Source organism: Leptinotarsa decemlineata, unplaced genomic scaffold (genome assembly GCF_025532065.1).
Source record: "Leptinotarsa decemlineata unplaced genomic scaffold, Ldec_3_MD MMD2_tig00000882_RagTag_RagTag, whole genome shotgun sequence".
NCBI classification, from domain to species: domain Eukaryota; kingdom Metazoa; phylum Arthropoda; class Insecta; order Coleoptera; family Chrysomelidae; genus Leptinotarsa; species Leptinotarsa decemlineata.
Genome location: NW_027412556.1, coordinates 17,973,230 through 17,991,222, shown reverse-complemented (window position 1 = coordinate 17,991,222; position 17,993 = coordinate 17,973,230). Strand labels below are relative to the sequence as shown.

Genomic DNA, 17,993 nt, shown 5'->3' with positions numbered 1-17,993 from the left:
TGTTGTGAATGTTCGTAATGAAGATCAATATTGTTTTGCTTGGGCTATAACATCAGCATTATATCCTGCAGATAGTCGAGTGTCCGAACTTACGTCATATCCACATTTTTCCACTGTTTTAGATGTCACAGGTATGGATTTTCCGGTTAAAGTTAATAATAAGAGTATCGAAATATTCGAAGATAGGAATGATATTTCAATTAATGTTTACGGTTTAGAGAGTACATTTGAGAAGGGTAAAATGAAGTATGAAGTGATTGGTCCATTGCGATACTCACAGAGAAGACTCCGGAGACATGTCAATTTGTTGTTTATAACTGATGACTCCGGTAATGGTCACTATTGTTGGATCAAAGATCTTTCAAGATTAGTTTCTAATCAACTATCAGCTCATAGACAGAAAAAATATTTTTGTGACGGATGTTTGATATATTTTTCTGATGAGAGATTGCTTTTACGTCATAATATGTATGATTGTAATCACATTAGTACCACAACACCAACTACTAATTTAAAGATCAATAAATATGGTAGAATGGTTGCGGAAAATAAACTAATGTTTGAAAACTTTGAGAGGCAAATGAGGGTGCCATTTGTAGTGTATGCTGATTTTGAATCAGTGCTTAAACCGATTCATGTGAATGAGCCAAATCCTGGAAGTTCATACACGATTAAAACATTCAAACATGCCCCATATTCATTTGCTTATTTGATAAAGTGTTCATATAATGATGATTTGACAAAATTTGTTACATATAGGGGTGTAGATGCAGCTCAGAAATTTGTGAGTAGCATTGAAGATGATTTGAAAGAGATACATGAAAATCATCTCAGAAACCCTAAACCAATGGATACACAAACTGTCGAAGAAGAAGAACAGTTTGTTGCAGCCAGAACTTGTGGTATATGTAATAAAGCATTTACTGATGGTGACGTCAAAGTAAGAGATCATTGTCATGTCACAGGAAAGAAAAGATCACATGCCGCTCACTCGAAATGTAATTTAAATTTCAAAATACCAAACTTCATACCTATCATTTTTCATAATTTAAGTGGTTATGATTGTCATTTATTCATAAAAGAATTGTATAGGAATAAAGAGAAAGTTGATGTTATCCCGCAAACTAAAGAGAAATATATATCTTTCACGAAGCATCTCTTTACACACAGCTATACCGATAAAGATGGTGTGGTTAGGAAGAATTATCTCAAAATGAGATTTATCGATAGTTATAAATTTATGACTAATTCGTTGGAGAAGTTGGGTGCAAACTTGACCTCCGATCAATGTTTGGAGATGCACAAACATTTCCCACAAATTGAGAAATTCAATTTGATGAGACAGAAAGGTGTATTTCCATATAGTTTTGTTGATGACATTGACAAATTGAATTATCCATTACTTCCGACAAAAAATCAGTTTTATGACACACTCAATTGTGAACATATATCGGAAACTGATTATGATAGGGCTAGAAAAGTTTGGAATTTATTCGAGTGTCAGAATTTGGGGGAATACTCTGATTTGTATTTGAAGTCGGATGTATTGCTACTATGTGATATTTTTGAAAACTTCCGCACCACAAGTTTAGAGATATATAACTTAGATCCGGCACAATATTACACTGCACCTGGATTATCATGGGATGCCATGTTGAAGTTCACTAATGTTGAATTGGAATTACTAACTGACATTGATATGATTCACTTTTTTCAAAAAGGTATACGAGGTGGAATTAGTCAATGTAGCGAGAGGAAACATATAGCAAATAATAGATTTTTACCCAATTATAATCCCAACGAACCTTCCACATTCATTACATATTTAGATGCAACAAATCTATACGGTCACAGTATGTCACAACCTCTACCAACAAGTGAATTTACATGGTTGACACCAAATGAAATTCTTAATCTCGATGTGATGGATGTGAGTACTGATAGTCCGTATGGGTATGTATTTGAAGTGGACATTCATTATCCACAAGAGTTGCATGATAAACATTCTGACCTTCCATTTTTAGTCGAAAAAATAATACCACCTCGTACACAATCGAAAATTCCCAAATTAATTCCAAATTTGAATGATAAAAGAAAATATATTGTTCATTATAGGAATCTACAGCAAGCTGTCAAAAATGGATTGATTGTAATGAATACACATAGAGTATTGAAATTCAAACAATCATGCTGGATGAAACCCTATATAGATCTTAATACTGAAATGCGTAATAGGTCTAACAACAAATCTGTTAAAGATTTCTATAAACTAATGAATAATGCGGTGTATGGAAAGACAATGGAGAATGTAGATAATCGAATTGATGTTAGACTCGTTACACATTGGGAAAATATAAAGAAAAATATAGGTGCCAGCACTCTCATAGCCAAACCAAATTTCAAAAATTGTTCAATTTTCACTGATAATTTCGTTGCCATTCAATTGGGTAGAGTGAAGGTTCATTACGATAAACCATTATATTTGGGATTTTCCATATTAGAATTATCTAAAACAGTCATGTATGACTTTTTCTATGGATGCATCAAACAACACTTTGATGAAAATGTCTCTTTACTTTACACAGATACCGACTCGCTCATTCTTAAAGTAAACACAGAAAATTTTTATGAATTCATAAAAACTAACATAAGTAGATTTGATACATCCAATTACAGTATAGTTAACCAATTCAATATTCCAGTAACAAGTTCAGTCTTGGGTAACTTCAAAGATGAATTTCCAAATGATCCAATCATGAGTTTTTATGGTACAGGTGCTAAAGCATATTATGTGAAATCTGTTGATGGTGAATTTAAGAAAGCCAAAGGGGTTAAACGATCTGTAATAAAGAATGAATTGACATGCGAAGATTATCAAAAAATCGTCGAACAAGGTGGTATGATATTCAGAAAGATGAATTCATTTAGAAGCGTGTTACATGATATGTATACTGAATTAAAAAATAAAGTTGCATTATCATATCACGATGATAAACGATTTATCATTCCGAATACTACCCACACTCTTCCTTGGGGTCATAATGATATTGAATTTTATGAAAACGATCCAAATGAGAACATTCGTTGGATAAGTAATATTATTCAACAATCACAATCTCAGGAGACTCCATTGGATCAATTGATTAATTTATTATCTGCCGAGATCAATGATTGAAATATCATTCAATATCTTCAAAACCGGAAAATTCAATATTGATATTTATGTAGCCATTTATAATTAATAATATATGATAGAAGTAATGTGATATTAATGTATTATGTATGTATGTATATGTATTACTGTAATGAATATAAAATGATTAAAATTTTATTTGTATTATTTCTATTTCCCTAATCAATTACTGCAATATATAGTATAATGTAAATGACAGAAATATCAGTTTGAAGAGAATCATCGTAGAGTGCACAATGTCTAAAACAATCGATAAGTTTGGTAGAAAAAGAAAATGGGGTGGTAATGTCATTCGAGGTCCTCCTGGGAATGGTTTTAAATTAACAAAAGATGGTCATTATGACATGCAAAGGAAAATATTGAAAAATACAAGTGAACCAATTGACAAGAGTGATTGTGTAACTGTATCATATCTTGAGGGGAAATTAATGGAGCAAAGGAAGTTATACTTCTAGCCCTACAAGCTGCAATACAATCCACAATAGGCAATATTGCTCGGGACGCCCGGCAAGCATTTAACGATAAAATTGCAGAGGCTCGGATAACTTTCACTCGTAAATTTGACAAACTTACAAGTGATGTAGACATAAAAATGTCTGACATAACAGCGTCTACAAATAAAAAATTTGATGCTATGTCAAACATAACAGGGACTACAATGAAAAAGTATGATGTACTGGAACAGAGAGTTGAAGTATTGGAGAAAAACCATAAAGAAGTTTTGGAGAGAAACTATAAAGTCAGGCCATCATCATCAGGTGGACTGGGATATCCAGGACTGAACATTAATCCAAATCATAGAATAATACAACCAAAACCAAAACCAACTGATGATGTATTAATGGAACCAACATGGTGAATGTATTCCCTCGTTAGGTTAGGTTAATAGCTACGTTAGGTTAGCTGCATACTTACGTTAGGTTAGGTGTTAGGTTAGTATTCCCTCGTTAGGTTAGGTTAATAGTTACTGTAGGTTAGGTTAGGTTAGGTTAGGTTAGGTTAGGTTAGGTTAGGTTAGGTGTTCGGTTGCATAGCGGTAGGTTAGCGTACTAGGTTAGGTTACGTTAATACATACGATAGGTTAGGTGTTCGGTTGCATAGCGGTAGGTTAGCGTACTAGGTTAGGTTACGTTAATACATACGATAGGTTAGGTGTTCGGTTGCATAGCGGTAGGTTAGCGTACTAGGTTAGGTTACGTTAATACGTTAATACGTTAGGTTAGGTGTTCGGTTGCATATTATGTTACGAACGCGCGCGCGAAGAGGGCGTAGATGCCTCTCCAGATGTCCCGCCTACCTGGGGCCGGAGGCCCCACCCACCTGGGCGGAGCCCAGGCAGTGGGCGGGGCCCGTTAGGGCCACGCCCCCCCCCCCCCCCCCCCCCGTCGCCACCAACTTTTCGGATACCCCGCCCCTTTCCGAAGCCCCGCCCCCTTTCCGAAGCCCCGCCCCTCCCCTCCCCGAAGCCCCGCCCCCCGACTCCCAACATTTGCGCATGTACACCCCTACCCTCATCGCGCATGTGCGCTCCCACCATTTTCCCACCGCTCACGCATCGAAGTCGATACCCTCCGGAGAGCACTCCACAACATTCAGTTCGAGAAGTCATCTCATCGAGAGCAGTCCACTCCACAACAAGGCAGTACGTTCCAACGACCAACTTGATATTTGAGTAAGTAAATTAGGAATGTTATTTTTTATATCAACTAACTTTGTATTATTTCTTCTTTTTCAGAATGGCAACCAATACACAGGAGGTGAATAATGCTGTGGCGTCTATTCTGCCGGTGTCCGCTGACCAGGAGGAGGCAGCATCTTCGAGAGCGGTGACGGTTGACCAGCCAACCACTTCGCGTTCGCGAGTTAGGTGCAGATCTTCTAGCCCTGACTTATTCGAGGAGGAGGAGGAAGTCAGGGCTGTGAAGAAGGTTTGCCAACGACCTGCAGCAAAGGTTGGTCCTATTTCAAAGTACCGAGCTACTTGCAATAGGACTAATCCTTATGCAGGTAGTTTTTCGACCTCTCGTAAGAGGGCCTCCACACCAGCAGCAGCACCAGCAGCAGTGGAAATTCCGAGGAGTCCTTCTCCGGAGTTGGTGATATTGTCGCCGTTGGTGACGCGACTACCACCGCTGCCAGCGACACCGGCGGATCCTGAGGTGTTGGTGCCACAGCCTATCGGAGAGGTTAGTGAAAAGATGAGTGTTTTTCTGCAGAGATGCAAGAAAGCAGAACGAGCTGCCCGATCTAGCGAGGCCGAGTTGGTTACCATGAAGCGACAAATGGCTGAAATGGATAACCGACGGAGGGAACTCCAAAAGGAAATGGCCGAAATAGATCGGAATTATGCATCTCTGCAGGAAAGGTGTAAAGCAAAGACCTCTTCGATAGAGCTGTACAAAAAAGTAGTGACAGTTATGGACACTCTTTTTGTAGATGAAGTGTAAATGTAAGATTAGTTTTAGGTTAGTTAGGAGTATTTAATTATGGTAGTTTTAAGTTTATATTTGTTAAGTTTATATTGAATAAAGGAAAAGGAAGTGAAATAAAGGGTGTACACTGTTTTTTGGTTTGGTACACATTGAACAATGCGATGGTTGGAGCATTTTTCTTCACTTCCTCTTATTATCATTATTATTTTTTTATTTCAATTCCAAGTTCTTCTAGACAAATACCTCACATCAATTTTTGTGTTCTCTAATCACTTGTAAATAATTTCATGTGAAGAAAATTTAAAAAATAAAAAAATAGACATGTTTCATAGTGAAATCGACAAGTATATTTCATTTGTATTTTATCCATTCAAGTATCTCTTTCATTGAATATGTCTTATGTCACTTTGCAATTTACCCCTACTCATTGAATATGTCTTATGTCACACTACAATTTACCCCTACTCAATGTTCCACTCCTCTCCCACTCCCTCTCGAAAGTATAAAAGTAGAAATCATCTGATGAAACATTCAGTTGATCAGCTAGCATCGAGATGGAACCCGATTCAACCTCCGAACCCTATAGCTGCCCGGATCAGGGGTACAACTTCAATTACTGGGATAACAGCCAGGTACAGGTTGTCTCTTCCACCACGGAACCCCACAGTCCGCCATACGAATACCGGGATCACGACATCAGGATGCAAGTTCAGCATGTCACTGGCAGTGACGAAGGACACTTGGATGACTCGGAATATCCAGATCCTGACGGATGGTGGGACCCTGCTTATGATGACATTGTCCCAATGAGTAGCGACGACGACGATGATGACGACGACGACTCTGGTGATGATGCTGATGACGAGCTTGACGTTAGACGTCCTCCACCATCCCCTATCCTCATCGAGGATAGTCCTCCGCCATCCCCAATCCTAATCGATGATGATGTCCTCAATTCCGATGATGACATATAATCATCTACTCGTCCATCATTTCCTTTCCTTTCCTTCCACGGAGTACACACTTTTTGGTTGGTGTACACGAGGCACTGCGAGGCTGGGGCAGTGTCTTCCTCCCTTCCTCTCCCTCTTATTAGTTTTTTTTCCATAATAATCACTAGAATTTCTCCTAATAATCGCTCAGAGTTTCATTCTTGATGTTTTCGAATCTCAAACACTGTTCTACATTTCACCCCCTCCATTTCATTTCTTCCAATATAAATATAGCAACAATCCCAGTTCTATATCATTCTTCCACAATGTCGAGTACAGGACCCATCCAAGTACATGAAATAGATTCAACGTCTGATCATTTGAGTACAACCTTCGCTCAATTTCTGCAGCGAATCTATGATCTTCCTGATGATTTCGCAGAACGAGTGGAACAAGGTATTCAGGACGACATAGATGCTGTTGACGATAATAATGCGGATGATGTGATTAGTATATCATCTGATTCAGCTGATTATGACGACGACGACATCATGAGTATATCATCTGATTCAGATGACTACTATGAGGATGATATCATTAGTATATCATCTGATTCAGATGACGATACCATAATTATTGTTTCTGATGATGAGGAGCGTTAGTCCATATCATTGCATGGATTAATAAAAAAATAACAGCCCTTTTCAGGGCTACAATTAAAGACTGAAACAATAAAAAAAATAGCTCTTTTCAGAGCTACCATTATACTTTCAAACAGAAACAGATTCATACCATTGTTAACATTATGTTAACATTATAATCTCAAACGAAATATATGTATGTGAAAGTATTCATCATTATATGCATATGAATGATTGACAAATGCCAACTTCAACTTTCATTTAAAGTAGTACTCATCATATGCATAGATATTCAATGACTATCAAATTCCAAATTTCGACTTTTCAGTCAAAGTAGTAATTTATTTGTCATATAATGTATAGATATTCAAAGACTAACAAATTTCCAACTTAGACTTTTATTAATCAAAGTATTCATTTGTCACATAATCTATGAATACTAATACAACTAACTACTGTTTGTGTGAATAATGTAGCCCTGAAAAGGGCTGTTGTTTTTTTTTTGACCAGTAGGTCCACGGTTATTGTGCCACAGGTTGGACATTATTACATATAATACATGTAGATACTCGGGTGAAGTTTGTTAGTGGCCTCTCGCAAGCTTCACACCAATTCTGTCCCATTTCCATAATTGAGACAGTGTTGTGGGTGTTGACATGGGCATACCACCCTCCATTATTGTTTCTATGCGAATAAAACCGAAAGCAGCACCAACATAGTTTTTTGTTCTCTCCATCTATTGTGCTGATCAATACGTATGCATCCAATGCACAATACAAATCCAAGGGATCTTCCAGTGTCTCACTGACATTGAGTGTTCGCATACCGATCCTCATAGCACCATCACCTTCAGTTGTGTCAGCTTCTATCCCTTCATCATCTCCTTCTTCATCCATGACCCTCTCAAACTCCATCACGTCATCATCTTCGTCGCTTTGGTTGGCCTCGTTTTCAACTTCGTCTATCTCATCTTCATCGACTCCAACATCTTCTGCTTCAACTATTACTTCCTCTAGCGGAACATTGACATCCTCATCATCTGATTCGTCTATCCAATTGTTTTCATCAACAGCAGCTATTCTATTTAATGCAGCATTTATTTTTGCAGAATTCATCTTGTTGTTGTTTGCTCACAGTTGTAGAGAGTGAATGAATGAACTCTAGGTTTGCAAGTCAACTTATATAGGAGGTGATGCGACTCCCACTTGACTCGTTTAGAGTGGAATAGTAGGAGAAGTTATCCCACTATACTTCCACATGATGTTGATTTGTATAAATAGAGATCGTAGGTATAGGAGAGAGCATTCAGAGTTTCTGTAAGTCATCTCTTTATATTTCTAATCGAATTAGTAAAATGCCGTTTCCAAAAGAGTGGAATGAAAAACCAAAAGTGTGTGTCTACCCAATGATGATTGCAGGGGCTATTGTGTGCTACTTTTGTCAAATAAGTAGACCTAAGGATTCAATCAATCCATGTACTGGTATGTGTAGTGATTGCGTGTTGCGGATTCAACTATCGCCTCCTTCTCATCCACCGAAGCGAACAAAATCGGATTATCGTCAACAACAGTTACAGTGTCTGAAGTGTTCCGAACCTATAATATTTAACAATATAGGTATCTGTAGAAATATTTGTGGTATCTGTGCTGCCGTTCCAACTCCACTGCAACGTTGTTTGCGTTGTGATACATATTCCATGAATTGTTGGAATCATGTATGCAATGCATGTAGAAGTACTTGGGATCTGTGTGAGAAGGTTGGTCAACTCTACCCCAATAGGAGAATCCATTTTTTTCAATGTTGGTGTTTGACGCACGAGCAACAACTATTGAGGAATAGAGTCAAAGAACGTTCCACATCCACAGAGACATATTAACATTTTTCATTTTTTATTATCGTTATTGTCCTCTATTATTAATAAATATATATATATTTTGAATTTATTTGTATTATTTTCTAACATTTAAAAATACATGCATGCAACACAAAGTTTTCCTCTTAAATGACAAAGATTGTTACATGCGTGAATAGTTTAGTGAGAGAGCGCATGTGCCAGTTGATGAAAGAGCGCATGCGCTAGTTTATTTTCTTCTATAAATGGTGAGGTCTCAGTAACATCATCACCTTTCCTATCCACATTCTATTGCTATCACATATCATTCCTCAGACCTTAATAATCATGAGCTCTATGCCGCTATTGATTGCTGAAGATGGTTCACCACTTGTTGATATCGATCAGACTGATTTTGAAAATATTCCAGTATTACATTTATCGAGTCAAGATTCGATAAATGATTTTGATATTAACGACTTCGTTAACTTTGCAGATGTGCCAGAACCAAATGAGCAAATTATTATTGAAAATCCGATCGTTTCGCAATTATCATCACTCAAACACTCTTCATCTACCCTTCCTCTTGGTGTTGATAAGAAATCTAGAACAATCAAGAGGAAGGTTACTAAGGCATCTTCATCGATTGTCACTGACTTTAAAGAAAAGAAAGAATCCAAAAGTGTTGTGCGACAGAAAAAACCCGCAACGAAAAGTGACAGATCGAAGAGGAAGCCAAAAGGTACTCCTAAAGAAATGAAGAGTGATTTGAAAGCTGAACCGCTATCTTCTTTCAGCCCCCTCCATCGGTTTGGGGAAATGAAAAGGAAAGCAAAATGCCGTCTTGTAAAGGCACAGATGACTATTGCTGAACTTGAAAAGAGTGAGCGAGCTATTAATGCTAATAATGAAACTCTTGAAGCATTAGATGCCAAGATTGCATTAGCGAAGGTTGAATTGGCTAGAATGTCTAAAGATGCTGATGAACTCCGTTCAAAAATTGGTAAAGATAAGCAATTCCATCAACGTTCGAGAATGCAAGCTCAGGCTGAGCTTGAGGAGTCGACTAAGCTTTATGAGACAGCATTATCAGTGAGAGATAATTGGCAAAAAGAGTTGGATACTGCATTTCAAAGTGACGGCGATTAGTTTTGGGAATGATAATGTGTTTTCAATATCGTGAGTTGAAAAATATAAGCGGGAATGGAGTATACAATTAATTTGGTTTGGTATACACAGAACATTGCGAATGGCTGGGGCAATGTTTACCGCTGCAATATTTTTCAGTTCACATACTTATAATTGAAATGAAAACAATAATGAACTTTAATATTACTTTATTCATAAAAGTCACTATTATATACATTTAAACCATATTTGATTCATCAATCCAAGAATTTTGTTCGCTAGGAAGGCCTAACCACTTTACATATACTTTATTTTTTCTTCTCTTCAACACCTTCTCAATCAGATATACGTCAGGATTCTCGGTTCGTAATAACTCTTCTTCGTAAAAACATCCTCTAATCGGCTGTTCATTCATATCTTCAAGATTATAAGTCGTTGGGATGGTTTTATTAATTTTAACAATCTTGAATAGCTCCGTGGTAAAATTCGCAGTGTAAGACTTTTCAAAAATATGTTTGTATTTACTTATACGTACAATATCATTTAATTGGAATTTGGGTTTACTTTGTCTTCCTCCAATTCCATTGATACCCTTGAATTTTAATTTTGTTGTTGAATCAACATTGATGGGTGCCATACCTATTGTACGATGAACTTTATTATTATATCTACTAGTTATAATTGGAAGAATATCAAGCCATTTGTGGTGACCTCTCATCGAAAATTCCTTGTAGAGCCATGCCTTTATTGTACGAATCACTCTTTCTGCTATAGCTGCCTTCTTTGTGCTAAATGTTGAATAATGATTGATATTATATTCTCGCATGAGAGATGAGAAGCTTTTATTGAAAAATTCTTTCCCTTGATCGCTTTGTATGTGTTTGGGGGAGTATTTGGCTTCTTTCAGTACATGTTTCATTGCATTAGTTACTGTACTACCTGTTTTATCTTTAACTGCTACAGTCCACAGATATTTGGAGTAACAATCTATCACTACAAGTATATATCGGTATCCTTCATTACTTTTTGCATAAGGTTGCAGTTCAGCTAAATCTATTTGCCATAGATCTGCAAAACCTTTGATGGTGGTTATTCTTCTACGAAAATTACGTCTTGCAGGTTTATGTAATTCATTAACAACTTGTCGTTTGACATCACTTATTTCATTAGTCATTCTATTTCAATATGATTAAAGAGAAAAGGTGATAATGTTACTGCATTGAATGATGATGTGACAGTGATCATTACATGTGAATATGTTAATATATTATACCTTCTTCACGTAATTCTTCAATTATTGAAATTATTTCATTATCATGTCCGGTATGTCCGGCTGACTTTGAAGCTACCAATAGTCGTAGGCGAGCAACTAACTCTTTCGGTGAATTCCAGTACACATAATTCACAGGTTTAGAATTATATATTTTCTCCATTTTCACTCGTTTGAGTGCTCCACCAATTTTACTTCTACTTCTTATTGGATATTGTCGTGAGTCTAATAGAGGTTTGATAACTTCACGAAATTTTTTAGAATTTGTATTTTTAAAACCATTCTTCAGATGATATTGTTTATATGGAGCATTCGTTATTTTCAATATTTTGGAATATACTTGACGAGTTTCTTCATTATCAACATCTTGTGGATTCTTCAAAAAAATCATATCATACAATTCTGGACTACCTGCGCATTCATATTTTTTCACTTTATTAGCATCCCAAAATGAAATGTTTCCATCTTTGAAATTTACCACTAGACTTCCCATTTTCAGCTTTTGTGTAATTGGATCCATACGTACGCCAAATGTTCCATCATATGCTGGATTTCTAGATTTTATATTATTCAAATGTTTCATCAAAACATCTTCACCACTTTCATTCATAACAGGTGAGATGTCAGGATCCGAGGAATCGATGTGGGACGATGATGGTGTTTCGAATAGAGTTGTTCTCATATCGTCTTGAAGTGTGCTCGTGTCACTATTCACAGATGATACACTACCAAAAGATTGTTTTCTTCCTATTGGAGTACTCATGGGATAATTTGAAGTAGATTGAACAGTTCCATGATTTGGTGATAACACTGGTGATTTAGAAGTAGCGTTTGATGATAAAACATTCAATGGTTTCATTATGGGCTCATACAATCTTTCAAGTGTCGTACGATTTTCAATATTATCATTCTTGATAGAGTTGAATTTCTGCCTGACAGCTTCTGTTGTCTCTACTAGTTGACGTTTCAAATTTATTTCATTGTTTTTATTTTCAGGATCTTTTTTTGTATTCATAATGCCCTTTTTTTTGAATTAAAGCTTAATTCGTTGGTGAAGTGACCACTACAATATTCAGTGATCGAATAAGTTCCAAAAACAAGATCATGGGTATATAAAACTATCGAATCCTTTGCGATATCTACCTTCATCTATTTTTCTATCCTTATCAATGACTAGAAATCCATATTGGTCCTCCCAGCATTTAACACACATCAATTGGAATTGTTTGAATGTTACATCGGGTGAAACATGATCTGAATAAATGTGATGTAAATTCGTCTCATCTTGTTTGAACATTATAATGAAATTGGTATTGTCACGCACTAACTGTTTGGGTACCCGTGAATATGTCTGTGCTAGATAAAAACAATCAACATCCTTATGACGTCCCATACAGAAATATGATCTAATAATATCTTGCTTTTCACATATTACATCATCGAAAATGAAAACAGAATTAGGCTTAGCGTCGGAGGGTTCCACTATTTCTGCATTATTGCTGAATGTATAAAAACCTAATCCTTTTATAGGTTCCAAAACACTTCGCAAGTACTGATATTTAGGTTGATTGAGTGATTTCGAATAGAGATACACATTTCTAAATCTCAGTCCTTGTGGATGTGTTAATAGTGATATCATTGCATTCGTCTTTCCACAATTTGAAGGTCCTATAATGAGTCCTCGAACTGATGATGGAAGTAGTGGACCATGTCTGAATACCCTTTGTCCATTCAATCCACAACCAAATTTCTCATCTAGATTATCTACAGCAAACTTTTCTTTCTGTTTTACAATGCGCATCGTGCCGTGGTTGGAGACTATATAAATGTTATTAGCTTATTCATTTCAATGTGTACCATCAAACGATACGGACGTATTGAAAGTGATCGTAAAATTAAAAGAGGTTGTGGTTTTGTTAATGATTTAATAAACAAACTTCCTTTCGAATTACATCTACCGGAGGTTATCAATACTGTGGACCGGGTACAAAATTGAAACAACGTTTAGCTCGTAACGACCCTGGAATCAATAAATTAGATATTGAATGCAAAAAACACGATATTCAATATTCTAAGCATCCATCCGATCTTGCAGCAAGACATTTAGCCGACAAAGAACTTGAATACAGCGCTTGGGATAGGGTTAAATCGAAGGACGCGAGTATTGGGGAAAGAGCAGCTGCATTACTTGTCACCAACATTATGAAAGCGAAAAGACATATGGGCATGGGTTGTAGTACCAATAAGAAAAAATGTAAGAGGAAACAAACGAAGAAAAATAAAATTAAAAAAGTTGCATTTGGTGCTGGGATAGTCCATAAAGTGCGAAATGTATTGAAGAAAGCTGGTGGGAATCAATTTGTGACGAATAATAGCAAAAAAGCTATCACTGTGGCATTGCAGGCGGCACGTAAATACCTTAAAGCTGCCGGTGGAAAGAAGAAAATCCGCACACCACGCATAATTCCTGTTCCCAAGATCGGTGGACTTTTACCATTGATACCAATTTTTGCTGGACTATCCGCACTAGGAAGTTTGGCGGGAGCTGCTGCTGGTATTACCAAGGCCGTGAATTCGGCAAAAGCCAGCAGAGCGGCTTTAATGGAAGCCAATCGTCACAATAAAACCATGGAGGCTGTAGCATTAGGCAAACGCGGAAGTGGAATATATCTCAAACCATACCGTAAAGGTTTAGGACTATATTTAAAACCATACAAAGCCACAAACAAAACAAAAAACTAATTGAACCCCTACCTCAGAGGCCTCTTACTGATCTCGATCTCAGTTATTATGCACAAAAAATGAAAATTCCACATTTTCGTGGTGTTTTTATGCGTGATAGATTACCATCTTCAGGTCCAAAACAAAACGAGACAGCTATTGTTAATTTAGATGGAATAAGTGGACCAGGAACACATTGGGTGGCATATAAAAAATGTGGGAAAGAAGTCACATATTTCGATAGTTTTGGAGATCTACCCCCACCATTGGAATTGACTCGATTCTTTCGAAAATGTTCGAATGTAAAAATCAAATATAACTATGATCGACAACAGAAATTTAATACAGTTCTCTGTGGTCACTTGTGCTTGCAGTTTCTCTCTAAATAATTTTCCAAATAAAAATGGATTCAACACCAAAACTGGATCGGGAGGCTATCAAGGGAATGGGGTTTTCACTTAGAATGTTTTCAAAATATGGTACCTTGAAAAAAATGGATAAAGTGATGCTTGCAAATATGCCTAAGGAAGTGATACTTGCATGTGTTGCACATGAGATTGCATATGTTTGGGAAAAGTTGCCTAAGCATCTGCAAGATGACATCGATATAATGAAACATAGATATTGTTATGAGCACCACCACCACGATCAAAATTCAGAATCGGATGTTAATGACGGTCCTATACCTCGGAAATCTATGTGTTGTATTTGTAATATAGAGGATGTGAATATTGGTATCAATAAAAATGATACTTATTACAATACAACACCTTCCAAAAAGTGTAAATTGTCTCAAATGTGCTGTTGCTGTGTACAATAATAAATTGAAATGTGTTTCAAAATATTCATCAGTCATGTCACGAAAGTTCGAGCTACAAGCTGTCGGGACAAGTGTCTTGAGTGCGGATTTTTTTCCACCAATTGAATTGGATAGGAACAGTCGTTATGGATTAGGACTTTTGGGATTCTATGGATGCAATACAATCAATAATATAACTGAAGCTAATAACTTAGTTAGTTTTAGAATCAGTAATGACAACTCATCGATACCCCAAAAGTTGACAATTGAAATTCCATGTGGTGCTTATGAAATAGAAGAGATCAATGCCGTCATACAGAAACATATCATGTTCAGATTGTTTCATGATAAAAAACCAAATGATGTCGTTGCAGATGATATTTTCTATCTACACGCCAATAATAATACATTCAAATGTGAAATGCGATCCAAATATGAAATTGATCTGACACATCCAAATTCAATAGCAGAAATGATGGGGTTCGCTCATGAAATATTTCCACCAAATCAGATACATGAATCATCATTACCAATAAACATTACAACTGTGAGACTTATCCGCTTAGATTGCAATATAATATCTGGTTCATATATAAATGGTGAAGAATCCCACATTCTTTTCTCATTCGATATTGATGTTGAACCTGGCTACAATCTTACTAAAGAACCACACAGTATTATATATATGCCTGTCAGTCCAGAAGGTCGTCAATTGATTCACAACATTACAGTGCGTATTTTGGATGAAAAAAATAACCTTATCGATTTTGGAAGTGAAGAAGAGATTTTCATTATTTTGGAATTGAAGAAAATCGAATAACTGTTGTTATGGGTTTCATTTATAATAGACAAAATCGCATTGAACAATCCCAAACGAGTTGCACTATCAAAAAGAAAGGTGTGCATAAAAAGAAGCTCATTCCACAAGTGTATGCTAAACAGTTAGCACATAACGCTCTGTCTGTGAGTGATCTTAAATTTTTGAAATCGATTGGATTGAAAGTGAGAAAATAACAATGGTGCTCGAAACAAACAATGAAAAGTTGAATATATTCAATGAACCAGTGCTCGATCATTCTCTCATAAGTTTACATGAGCACACATATAAGCCCTATGGATCACCGCTATTCAGGAATTCGGATGAAATCAGAATTGCAATCAATAATCAAGATGTTATACTAGATATTGCCGAGAGCTTCATTTACATAGAAGGTAAATTCACCCCCAAAGATGTAGCGAAAACATGCTATCTCTCGAATAATGCAATTGCATTTCTCTTTGACGAAATTCGTTATGAAATGGGAGGTGAACAAGTGGCTGTTGTTAGAAAACCTGGGATAACATCTACAATGAAAACCATGATATCATTTGGACAATCTCATGCTAACACATTATTGACATCTGGTTGGGGACTTTCACAATTGAAGCAAGATATCTTGGATACAAACAGTCATGTTTTTAGTGGAAAACTACCACTGAAATATTTGATGGGTTTTGCTGAAGATTACAACAAAAGTATCTTGAATGCCAAACAGGAATTGATTTTGATTATCGCTCGATCATTCAAAAACTCATATATAGGTGAGGTTGATGCTGATTTGGAAATAAATAAAATCGAATGGAAAATAAGGCATATTGTACCAGATGATAAACACAAGCTCAAACTTTTGAGTAGAATAAACAAAAGCGGTCTGAATGCCAAAATCAAGTTGGCGTATCGTATGTGGGACCTCTATGAACTACCATCATTACGTGGGACTTCTTCAGACATATGGGCCATCAAAACAACTAACGCATTGGAAACTCCTCGTTTTGTCATCATCGCATTCCAAAGTACTACCACATCTGAAGATAGAACACAAGATATTACAAAATTCACAACTGCTGATATCAATAGTATTCGAGTATACTTGAATTCTGAAGTTTATCCATATGAGCGTTGGAATTTGAATTTCGATAAAAAACTTGATGCTCCTGCTTATTATGCTTTTGAGAGTTTCCAGCGAAGTTATTATGATAAAGATATGAGTGAACCTCTGATGGACATTGGACAATTTAGAGAGAATCCACTATTCGTCATCGATTGTTCCCATCAACCGAATGCAACAAAATCATCAACTATTGATATAAAGATTGAGTTTGAGACGAGGAAGACCAAGTTTCCAGACAACACTAAAGTATATGCATTAATTTTGCATGATACAGTTTTAACATACAATGCATTGGATGGTTCAGTTCATAGCAGATATTGACACTTTTTTTTTTTCACTCTATCATGTACTGTTTTATGATCTTTTTTTTTATTTGTAACTGACTTATATCATGTATTGTATTTTATATCATATTTATTGTTTTGTAATCATTTTCTATTGTATTTCATCAGATTTAAATAAATAAAACATGAAAATAATACAAAGTTTTTTATTTGACATTATTTATGATTCACAGGAACATACAGACTATCTAAAATAACTTCTTCCTCATAATCATCATTTTCGCGACCATCTTCAATTTCCTCTCGATTTTCATCATTCAATTCAAAGTGATGAATAATCCATTCTGGCAAGTATGGTTGGAGGCTATACAGGAATCTTCTTAGGTTCAGTTCAATCATAACCTCACAAAGTTGCCACAATTCCAATTCATTATCCAAAAATTTGTTGCAAACTTCTGCACCACTCCAATAGTTCTCAGCATCACGAAGGCATAATTCGATTTGTTTTTCATCATAGCATACACTCATATCATAAACGCTTGCATGTTCGGCTCCATCACCCAACACCTTCAATTTAGACGACAAATGTTGAACCGATGATTTGAGATCTACAATATCGACCCAATCTTGACTTGCGTACTGCATCCACATCTTTAAATGGTGGAACTGAAATCGAACAAAAAAAAACAATAAGCAACCTCCAATTTTTCAGTGATATAATACTCACATTCCCATTTTACTTGTAGTTACAAAGTGAGTGTATTCAACTAAGTTAGTAATGTTTATATTTCCATATAATTATCATCTAATATATGAATATTAATAAAACAA

At 36.2% G+C, this 17,993-nt stretch overlaps 1 protein-coding gene across 1 annotated transcript; it reads left to right on the top strand.

Moving 5' to 3' along the window:
* Positions 1-4,713: 4,713 nt before the first annotated feature.
* LOC141482198 (uncharacterized) lies at positions 4,714-6,715 on the top strand. Its single transcript, XM_074175173.1, has 2 exons — positions 4,714-4,865; positions 4,929-6,715. The coding sequence occupies exons 1-2, from the start codon at positions 4,714-4,716 to the stop codon at positions 5,638-5,640; spliced, it is 864 nt and encodes a 287-aa protein (XP_074031274.1). The 3' UTR covers positions 5,641-6,715.
* Positions 6,716-17,993: the final 11,278 nt, after the last annotated feature.

What these genes read in the sequence shown, in the direction of transcription:
- LOC141482198 (XM_074175173.1), top strand. Translation starts at nt 4,714, where the DNA reads ATGTGCGCTCCCACCATTTTCCCACCGCTCACGCATCGAAGTCGATAC. An exon ending in ACGACCAACTTGATATTTGA is followed by an intron (nt 4,866 to 4,928) that starts GTAAGTAAATTA and finishes CTTCTTTTTCAG; the next exon opens with AATGGCAACCAATACACAGG.